The 10886-nt window shown below is 33.1% G+C and overlaps 2 protein-coding genes across 2 annotated transcripts; both read left to right on the forward strand.

The window, feature by feature from the left end:
- Nucleotides 1-356: 356 nt before the first annotated feature.
- On the forward strand, nt 357-3829 carry LOC134653480 (general odorant-binding protein lush). Its single transcript, XM_063508849.1, has 5 exons — nt 357-514; nt 1545-1620; nt 2594-2682; nt 2885-2996; nt 3667-3829. The coding sequence occupies exons 1-5, from the start codon at nt 434-436 to the stop codon at nt 3753-3755; spliced, it is 447 nt and encodes a 148-aa protein (XP_063364919.1). The 5' UTR covers nt 357-433; the 3' UTR covers nt 3756-3829.
- Nucleotides 3830-4772: 943 nt separating this feature from the next.
- Nucleotides 4773-10886, forward strand: LOC134653709 (uncharacterized). Its single transcript, XM_063509101.1, has 9 exons — nt 4773-4863; nt 5249-5337; nt 7936-8047; nt 8417-8493; nt 8838-8909; nt 9457-9532; nt 9943-10031; nt 10492-10603; nt 10749-10886. Exons 1-9 carry the CDS (start codon nt 4788-4790, stop codon nt 10835-10837), a joined length of 792 nt encoding a protein of 263 aa, XP_063365171.1. The 5' UTR covers nt 4773-4787; the 3' UTR covers nt 10838-10886.

A 10886-nucleotide genomic window follows, 5' to 3' on the forward strand; every position in this document is an offset into this window, starting at 1 on the left:
GCATAAATAAGATTTTTTTTTAAATGCGTTAGTTCCAACGGGTTGGGACATATTCCTTGGTTTAGGACTGTTGAAATGACAATAACGTTTCCTTTTTACGTAAACGTAGCATTTTTTGTTCAACTCTTATACCAACCAGGTACCTAAATAAAATCGCATAATTTTTGCACCTATACGTCATACGTCTGGTAGCAAGTCTGAGGTACTTAGTTAATAAAAAGATAAGGCATATCTAATAGGCATAAACAAGCTATTATTATATCACTTATGGCGCGTTCATGATTCCATAAGTATAGTCCAATGGGACAGTAATAGGCAATGTTTTATCCAACACTCTCCCCTGTTATCACTCCATCACAACACGACAGACAACGCAAAGAACTTCATATAAATAGCAACGAAGCATATTTCTTTCAAGTATTGTTTGTTCAAAATGAATAGGCAAGCATTTGAGTTGATGTGTTTTTTTTTAACGATCTTAACATGTTTTTTGCTGTTCAATGTTACTTACGCGGTAAGCTGATGTGAATATAAATTACTATTTAGTTTTTGTAGACTGTGATTCATTGTGTAGGCACTGGAGATATTCCAGAGCGTTTATTATTATTTAGGTATGTCTACGATGAATAAAATGTATTCAAATTAGGTTTGCTAATATTAATTACTATAGATCAATCCGCCGTAGTTTATAAATTACAATAGTTGTGTTGTATAGTGAAGTGAGCTGAATTTCTAAAATTTAAAACCGATGGCTAAACCATGACCATCTTGAGAATGATAGCGGAGAAACCAGACTGTCCCATAATACTCCACTGTGAGGGACTACATTCCCCTACAAGTGTGATACAGTGGTAGCAAAAATTGAGAGTTTGGCTACCACTGTATTACTTATATCTATATGTCAATTCTAATGTGTATATGTTGTGTTTATGTGTAATTCTTGTATGTTTATTATTGTATATAGCTATGTGTGTAAATCACATGAAATAAATAATTTAGATTTTTTTTTTAACTGCTACACAAGATAAAAATGCGCATTGATGAAACACATTACCAAACATACATATTGTAGAGAAAATTACAACAATCAATACCAACATACTTATTCGTAAAGCGGAGTACCTACATTAGAAATGGCAATAATGTAAATAAACCAATTTACCATAATTACTTTGTCATATCGCACTTTTTATGGACACCCATTATCTTATCAAAAGTTTAAATAAGTAGTGAAATATTTTATTGATATAAATTTTTAGTTAAAATGTAAGTTTTTCTACTCACATATGCGATAAACTCTTTTGCGTTCAAAAACCGCAAAGTACGGCCAGCACAGATAAACCGTTTTGTTGGAAATTATAACAAAATTCTTCTTAATGAAAGTGGTATAAAAAAACAACATCTACTTGACGTTGCACTTGGCATGAAAACTTAGGCTGGTCGGGATCTATAAAGTCTCATATTCAATTATACTTTACAAGCAAGTAGGTACTTATATTATTTTTTATTACCTATTATTTTAAATTTATAAATTTATAATGCAGATGACAAGACAACAGCTGAAAAATTCAGGAAAAATGATGAAAAAATCCTGCATCCCAAAAAATGACGTAACTGAAGGTACATTAACAATACCTATATTATTATTTTCAGTACACTCGTTATTAAATTTTGTTACCCCATGTAACAAATATTTTCGTTCGTTCCTTGAGAACCATAGTGGCACTATATCAAACTATATATACAAAATTAAAAACCATTCAAACAGTGACGTTGTTCGGTTTTTCAAAGGTTGAATTTTGAGAAACCAATTCGTACAACGACACCGTGGTTCTCAAGGAGCGACAAGCGACATAGTGCTATGCTAACTTATTTTATACAGGATGATTCAGGAGACGTGAGCAGGACTAACACTGCGCATTTCGTAAATTATAAGCAACTGTTTCGTATCACTATTAGTGAGGTTAACGTTAATTTTCTAGTCCGTGTTGAAAAAAAAAATTATTAAATTATTTACGACATGCATGGTCACCCTAAAATTAGAATACTAAACTACCGATATTCTGTGTCAAATTGAATGTCATCACTGTCATCACGGTCTGGTTACTTTTAAAAACTCGTATCTCACTCAAGTTTGACAGTTAATTTTCTTCGTAATCAAAATGCTGTCATTACGGTTAAAGTGGTTTTATGTTTATTAATTAGGTCTTGTAGGGTGACCATGATTGTAGAGAATTAAATTTGCCCTCACCAAAAAGTAAAAAAATAGGAAAAAGTGTGGTTGTTTCATCTAAATACGACGGTGATCGATCAATTATCAGTTACTGAGTGTGCAGGATTAGTCCTGCTCACGTCTCATGAATCACCCTGTATAATATTTGTAAATTCGAGGCATTCACACGGTTTATATTTTAATTATCTATTTTAATTTTGGCCATATTGCACACAGTGCAGAACTATAATTTTTTATATTACATTTAGAAGGTACATTATTTGACTGTACCTACAAATATACAGGTTGTCGTGTTCAGTACAAATGAAATGAAAGGAAATGTGACAGGGGACTTTGTACGGAACTCATTTTTGATTTCAGAGATGGTCGGTTCAATAGAGCAGGGAAAATTTATAGAAGAAAGAAATGTTATGTGCTACATCGCATGTGTCTACACTATGACTCAAGTAGTAAGTATGATTTTTATATTAAAATAAAAAACTGCCTTTTCGGCACAACAAACTACGAGTTGTAAAACCCATTAATTAATTAGGTATATAAGTCCAATTATAATTATACGTATGGTGTAGCACGTTACGTGAAATCTTAGGTACTAAAATTATAAATTTTATATTGTTAATAAGAACTATTGCCAATTATATTTTATTGCAGATAAAAAATAATAAACTAAGCCATGAAGCTGTACTCAAGCAGGTAGACATGATGTTCCCGGCTGACATGCGGGTCGCTGTCAAGGCTATGGCTGAAAAATGCAAGGACGTTTGTGAGTACCTCCCCATTCTTTGGAGTTATGTAGATACGGTGGTGATACACAGATCTAATTTCTAATTTATATTTCCCGTATCCGGAATTTAACTGTGGTGTAATAAATGTGCCAGAACATTTCGGGACCGGTTGTATGCCAGAACCCGAAGTTAGAAACTATCATACTTTTTAACTTTTGGTCTGTTAGCACTTTTTTGTACGCTAAGTGAGTAAGTAATGAACTTGCAAACACGAGACACGAATGGAGTCTCGAATTAGATTTGATCCACTAAACTAAATCTATCAAAATTTTGTCTGGAAGAGATCGCATTTTATTAGCGAATCATTGTTTTTTAGATTCGATAGCACTATGCAGTGCAATAGGCAGGAGGCAGGAGCCTGATTCTAATCTAACAATTTGACGTTATTTTGATATGACGTTGATGATCGCTCACGCTGATTGGTGCATCCGAAATGAAGTGAAGGTCGTGTGGGAGATGCACGCTAATCACCAAGACGATCGTCTGGGTCGTATCGTAACTAGTTCAAACCATAATAAATTGTTAGATTAGAATCGACACCTAGGTTAGCTTTTGGAGATTTTAAATCACTGTAGTGCTCCGAGTTGCTATGTGTAAAAGTTTAAGTACCTATGAGGCAAATAATTATACGTTTTTTTTTCGTTACAGCAAAGAAATACAAAGACATATGTGAAGCCTCATATTGGACTGCAAAATGCATGTACGACGCTGACCCGGCGAACTTTGTTTTTCCTTAAATAGCTTAAGAAATCATGTTGTGATATATTATAGTTGTGATACATAATATACAATATAAGCATTGCCTTTGAAACAGGCTTTATATGTGACCTTAAGTGAAATAAACTCAAAAACGTAGGTACTTATCTACAAATTGTTTTGCCAGAGCTGAGCCAAATGTTTCTAAAACAAGGTACAAAATAAGATTGGTCAAAAATAGAATTGTAAAGGTGTTTTTTATAACATTGAACAAAACATTGTCAACCCGTAAAATACTACATACTTACGGCTTAATATGATATGGCATTAAACGTTTAATACCCAGTTACATTGTATGCAACGTTTAACGAACCAGTAATTTCCTCTTTAGAATTACCAGTCTTTTTAAATTTGATTCGTACCGTATTATTACATTTTTGGGTATAAAACCGTAAATATTTTTCTGGTCACGATTTTGCTTCTGGTTTTGGGTGACGATACGTGCAAATTTGTGCAGTGCCATTTAAAATGAAATATTTTACTGTGTTAAGTTTAGTGTTGGCTGTAATATGTTCGGATACGACGTTTGGGGTAAGTTATTAATATGGGTAATATTAATATTACCTACATTAGGAAAGTATACTTACTTTATTGAAAAACAGTTCATCTTCAATTTGTCTTTTATGGATTGTGATGGAAGATTGAGTTGACAATAAATATATCATTAATCTGTATTTTTTACAAATACGTTACTTCGATTAATTGTATAAAAACATCTACATATACTTATATTATAAAACTAGACTTAATGTCGTATCCATCAGTTATGCAAATAGTTTTTTTGTTACCTACTGATCTTCATGATAGCCGAAATAATAACGATTTTCCGTAAAAAAGAGATAAAATCTGAAATCTTGATGGACATTGTAATTTTCGGCAATATTCGACCTAAAATTATACTTCCTACACGCTGTTATGTACCTTGGCTTAATTACACTAGGTTGACTTAGATTTAATTATTACATGGGTTGGGATGTATACTGAAAAATAATTGAGAGTAAGCATATTTACAGATGACTCGAGAACAGCTCAAAAAAACATTAACGATGACTAAGAAACAATGTATGCCGAAAACAGGAGTAACGGAAGGTAAGAACAAAAATTGGATTAGGTAAATATACTTTTTATGGATAGGTACCTAAATGTTAGAATTTAAAAACGAGGGTACTACGCTTCTAGGAGTTTTGAGCTGAAGTAGCGGGACGGTGGGGATCCTACGTTTTGACCAATTATGAATTCGAAAATATCGATTTTAAAGATATTAAATGAGGTCGGTGTAATTTATAGGGTGACTGCTATAGGTAGTTATATTGGCCACTAGATAGTAATTGGTCACTCTTAAGAATTAGGCTTCAATTGGCTTGTTTCTTTCTGATTTGTCAGGAGTGGCCATGAACTATAGCAGTCACCCTAAATGGTATCAATATTGTTTTAAAAGTTTTTAAATCTAATTGATTTAAATATTGTTTTGCAGAAAAAGTGGGCAGGATAGAGCAAGGTGTGTTCTACGAAGAAAAAAACGTAATGTGCTACGTCACTTGTATCTACAAGTCTATTCAAGTGGTAAGGAACAATGTCTCTGATAAAGGTTTGTGTATACTATGTGCACTATGTTCATCTTCTAATAAGAAGGGAGATAGAAGATGCTAAAATATACAAGAAATACAAAAAAAGCATGGGAGCAATCTGGAGGTTATTTTAAAACATTAAAAAAAACAGATTCGTTTAGAAATGATGATGTTCTAAGGTAATACAATGTAAAAAATATATATTTTACCTACTGAATAGAGATCCTCCCCCATTTGAATATAAAAATCAGTGAAAAAAAGGGAGCATCGTGGGAGGTGGATACCAGGGATGTTGCGGATGCAGATTTTTTGACATCCGCGGATGCGGATGCGGATATTTAAAGGCTCACATCCGCGGATGCGGATGCGGATGCGGATGTCAAGATTAGGTACTTAGAAAACGTCAAATATTACATTTTTAGTATTTTTTTATTAAAAAAAAAACAAAACGTTTAGTATTTGAGCAAGAATATAGGTGCGTTATATTTCATAAACAGTAACTTGGCCGACTTTTCTGGATCTAGACGATTTCGTTAAAGGTAATGACGAAATTACCTAGCACTTACGCCGCCGCTAAGACGTTCCTGTACCGACTTGTTTGACATTCGCATCCGCATAAGCTCCGCATCGATTTAATGCGGATGCGGATGCAGATGCGGATGTTGAAAATAATGCGGAAGTTCCGCGGTTGCGGATGCGGATGCGGATGTTCGCAACATCCCTGGTGGATACTTAAAATAATGGAGTAAGAGTCATTCAAAAGCACTGTCTGTAACACGTCGAAGACTCTATTCCAACCGAAAGTATGTGTTAATTTAACTCCCATATCAAAAATATTAAAGCATTAGCGAAGCGTCTACTATAGGCACTTACAAAAAACCGATTGCTTATGATTTGTTCGAAAATTATAGGTTAAACTAGTAGATTCACCTTTGGAGTTGGCCTTTTGGACTTATAAAAATAACTTTTATTACCTTTACAGATCTAGTTACGTCATGGAGAATAAACACGTTCCAAACTTAATTGCGGTAAAAACTTTATGAATGTATAATCCGACACTAATCAGAACAAGTTTTTATTTTCTTTTATAGTTGAAAATAAATTGTGGCAATATATTGTTGTGTTGTATCCACGTTTTAATACAATGGAATAAGGTATACAATTGTAGAAATATAAGTAGGTATTAGACATCTTACTTCTAATGTTTTTGTTATTGTTCGTGTTGGACTTATCGAAAGCTACGTGGACAGAATCGCTGTTAAGTTATAGAAAATATTACATGTAGGTACCTAATGTATTACAATATTATAGTTCGCTTCTTTTAGCATTAGAAAGAACTTGAAAGAAGGTAAGCGATTTTGACATGTCTTTTAATTGTAAAACACTTTTTAAAAATCAATAACTATTACTTATGAAAGCAGAAGACTATAAAAGATCGTAGTAGATTCATAATTGTTACATTTTTACCGTAACTTATTTTTAAAATGTGTTTTTCAATTAAAAGACACATCAAGATTGTTTACCTTAGGGCCACCCCACATCTAGCGTTTTTCGAGCGTCGGCGTGTGGTCAGCGCTATGGAAAATGACGTTGCGTCGACGTTCGGCCATAGAGTTGTAGACGCCGACGCTCGAAAGACGCTAGATGTGGGGTGGCCCTTATTTCTAATGCTAAAAAAAACGAACTATAGGCACAAAAACTAGAAATAGGATATTATACTTGTAGGTATTCATTTAATGTTCCAAATGAATAATCTCTGTTATTTTATTTACCTCTTTAAACAAAATAACGTGAAAATGAATTATTAAGTATTGAAGTAACAATATGAATAACAAGTCTGTTTCCCTTCGACATGTTCACTCTATATGTAAACATAACTGCCGCATACGGATAAATACCAAATAAGAGGTCAATAATCAACATCAAGGTCGCGTTTTACCAAAATAGGTGCCTTCCACAAGTCTACGGTTAGTAGAGCCAGTCATAATTAAAGAAGTTAATTTTGTAGTGCAGTGAGTGCTTACAAGTGTATCTCGGGCCTATACTCAGTCTAACGATAAATTTAAATAGGAGTACTAAGATAAGTAACTATAACTATATCTTACGGATATTTTAAAGAAACCAGAGTCCGCGACAACATGGACATTATAGGTATGTAGCAAAACCAGTGCTTTGGGGAAAAACCTATTGTTTTACTGACTGCGCTAGTTATACCTAACTATGGGTCAAATATACGCACGTGCCGAGCTTGGAGCCCGATTCTGATTTAACAATTAGTTACGATTCTAATCTTATTTTGATATGACCTTGAAGATCGCTCACGTATTTTTTCCACTTTTAAATTTATTCTAAGCTTAATAGCATCGTTTGCAGATGTTTCTGGTTGATAAAAATTAAAATAAGTATTAGATATTGTAACCCCTTGACCGCCAAACATGGAGAAACAAAGATGAAACATACTCTTTACCTAAAATACAAGTTTTAGCTGCACAAACGTACCCTGGAGTGTGCGCATGGCACGATTTGAGTTGCGGCAGCTGAAAGCGCGACTTTACCTTAATTACCGATCCAATTTTCATGTATTTTGTTACAGGTTAAGAACGAGAAATTAAATAAAGAAATGGTGGAAAAGCAAATCGATATTCTCTACCCTGCGGACATGAAGGCAGCCGTGAAAAAGTCTGTGGCGAAATGTTTTAACGTTCGTAAGTATTTTTAAACTAAATCTATAAAAAAAATATAAGTTTCATAATAAGTTTTTTAATCAAATTGAATCAAATTTTATAAGTGTTATAGGTTAAGTGTTATAACATGCATAAAACAAAAAAATCCCTTTAATCTACTACTGGTTTGGTGTGGTGCGAAAAATACACCAATATATAAAACTACAATAATACTTCAACGCAAAATAGAACTGAGAACACGTGTAACGATCTAAAATGGTTATCAAAAAAAATCGTATTTTTTAATAGGTTTCCCTTACCAGTGTCAGACACTTTAAGCCGACAAGCACTAAATCTGATCCTAAATAGTACCTTACACTACCTACAGTGTTATTTTATTTTGTTTTTCAGAGGATAATTACAACACGGAGTGTGAGCGAGTGTTTTATGCTGTAAAGTGTTTGTACGAAGACAACCCATCAAATTTCGTTTTCCCATAAATGATCAGTTGTTATTACTGACTGCTGTATTAATAAATAAGTTTGCGTTAAGCTGAGTTTATTTGTTTTGCTTAGTACCTATACCTACTTGTACCTAGTCAATAGAGTATTGAATTAACTAGTAGAAGTGGGGTGTCAATGCAAGGCGTGACTTATAAAAATAACTGCTAATTTTCTTCAAATTCCCGACAATTATATCTAAATAACTATACACTCCTTTCGATACTATGGTTTATAATTAAGTATTTAAAAGTGTTTATAAAATGGCATACGCCGTTAGAGTAGAAGTCTTTATAACGTATTTAGTAGAACTCTTCGGACGAATTTTATAGAAAATAATGCGTTTTCCACAATATTTTGCTGTCGTTCTTATAACCACACTATGTATACGGAGTTCATTTGCGGTAAGTATTTTTCAGAAACTGTAAGTAACTTTTTAAATTTTCATGTCATTTATTTTTGAGAAAAGCTGGGCGGCACAAGTCAAAGTCTAGATCATTATTATTATTTAATTTAGACACTTTATTATGGAGTCATGAATGTCAGAAAACTAGCAATAGTTTGAAATAAAACTGTCTCAAGAAGAGCCCGGCAAGAAATTCGGCAAGGTGTTTTTTCTTAATTTGGTATAAGGTCATGTATGGGTAACGTCTACAAGCTCTCTTCCTTTTTGAGTAGGTATGTACCCAAAAGTTGTCTGGAAGAGATCGCTCTTTAGTGATAAGACCGCCTGTTGTCTGCCTCTACATTTAATCAATTGTTCTTTTCTTTTGTATCTTTTTACTACTGAGGTGTGCCAATAAAGAGTATTCTATCTATATTTGTCTGAGCGACGTAAGTAATTATGTAAGTAATACAAATACCTAGGCCAGTTCATGCTCTATGACAAACTTCCCTTCATTAAATTGTATGCCGGTCTTCACATTGATATTTAATATTACATGTTTACAGATGACTAGAGCGCAACTGAAAAATTCCGGAAAACTTCTAAAGAAAACATGTATGCCAAAACATGATGTAACAGAAGGTATGCATGTATAGTAACATACCTAGTTGATAGGTACGTATAGGATTCGATTTAACTGAACCTATAGTTCGTTTTTTTAGCATTAGAAAAAAGGTAAACAATCTTGATGTGTCTTTTAATTGAAAAACATGTTTTAAAAATAAGTCACGGCAAATATGTAACAATTATGAATCTAATACGATCATTTATATTCTTCTGCTTTCATAAGTATAAGTTACTGATTTTTAAAAAGCGTTTTTCAATTAAAAGATATGTCAAGATCGCTGTTATGTCACCAAAATTTTATATCTTACATTTTTTGTATGTATCTAATAGGTACTTATGTAGTAAGTACCGTTACTTGCAGACCTATCGCTGTTCCTAAAGTATATTTTTCTTATATTTATTAAGTTACACATCTATGTTTACAGATCAAGTTGGAAAGATAGAGCAAGGCAAGTTTTTAGAAGAAAAAGACGTAATGTGCTATGTTGCGTGCATATATTCAGTTGGTGGCGTGGTAAGTACACAGCCAATCTAAATAATGAATAAAAATACCCTTTCGCTAAAAATGGCACATCTTGTCTCGTACTTTTCTAGTAAGTAGCTAATATTGTCCGAAACTTAAATTCAGACGCTGATTTTATAAACTCTAGCAAAGTCCCAAATTGTACAAACTTGAACTTTATAATTTAGATATGTTACAGGCAAATTGATAAATCCGATTATTATTCACAGAGGTTAATGAAGGCTGTCTTAACATATACTATATTATACAAATGATATCCAAGTAAAAAAAAACTATTCGGATAAAGTCGGGAGTGGAGGCTTCTTTAATAAACATGAATTGCGTAGTTTAAAATGCCTTTATAAAGGCCTATGATTTTGGACGTAAACTGATACAATGATGTTTGGCACATGATGCATTATTTTATGTTCAATTTTGAGAGTTAATGTTATTTAATGGCTTCATATTTTAGGTAAAAAACAACAAAGTAACGGTCGATGCCATGGTGAAACAGGTCGATATGATGTTCCCGAATGAAATGAAAGATCCCGTAAAAGCTGCTATAGAAAATTGCAAAGGAGTGGGTAAGTTATTTCAAAACCCACCTTCCCTAGCCCTTCAAGTCTAGTCATGAAATAAATATTTTCAACAATTACAATTACAGTTGTAGCATTAATTATTCTGACTAAGTGTAACTTTTGTTATTGAACAAATATTACTTCTTTTCAGCCAAAAAATACAAGGACATCTGCGAAGCTTCTTATTACACTGCAAAATGTCTTTACGACACCGATCCGGCCAATTTCGTATTTCCTTAATTTGTTTCAAGAAACTTTGTCGTTTTTAATAAAGTTGAGTGGATCTACA

This window comes from Cydia amplana, chromosome 13 (genome assembly GCF_948474715.1).
Source record: "Cydia amplana chromosome 13, ilCydAmpl1.1, whole genome shotgun sequence".
Classification (NCBI taxonomy): domain Eukaryota; kingdom Metazoa; phylum Arthropoda; class Insecta; order Lepidoptera; family Tortricidae; genus Cydia; species Cydia amplana.

What these genes read in the sequence shown, in the direction of transcription:
- LOC134653709 (XM_063509101.1), top strand. Translation starts at nt 4,788, where the DNA reads ATGACTCGAGAACAGCTCAAAAAAACATTAACGATGACTAAGAAACAA. An exon ending in GTATACGGAGTTCATTTGCG is followed by an intron (nt 8,910 to 9,456) that starts GTAAGTATTTTT and finishes ACATGTTTACAG; the next exon opens with ATGACTAGAGCGCAACTGAA. An exon ending in TATATTCAGTTGGTGGCGTG is followed by an intron (nt 10,032 to 10,491) that starts GTAAGTACACAG and finishes TTCATATTTTAG; the next exon opens with GTAAAAAACAACAAAGTAAC.
- LOC134653480 (XM_063508849.1), top strand. Translation starts at nt 434, where the DNA reads ATGAATAGGCAAGCATTTGAGTTGATGTGTTTTTTTTTAACGATCTTA. An exon ending in TGTTCAATGTTACTTACGCG is followed by an intron (nt 515 to 1,544) that starts GTAAGCTGATGT and finishes TTTATAATGCAG; the next exon opens with ATGACAAGACAACAGCTGAA. An exon ending in TGAAAAATGCAAGGACGTTT is followed by an intron (nt 2,997 to 3,666) that starts GTGAGTACCTCC and finishes TTTTCGTTACAG; the next exon opens with CAAAGAAATACAAAGACATA.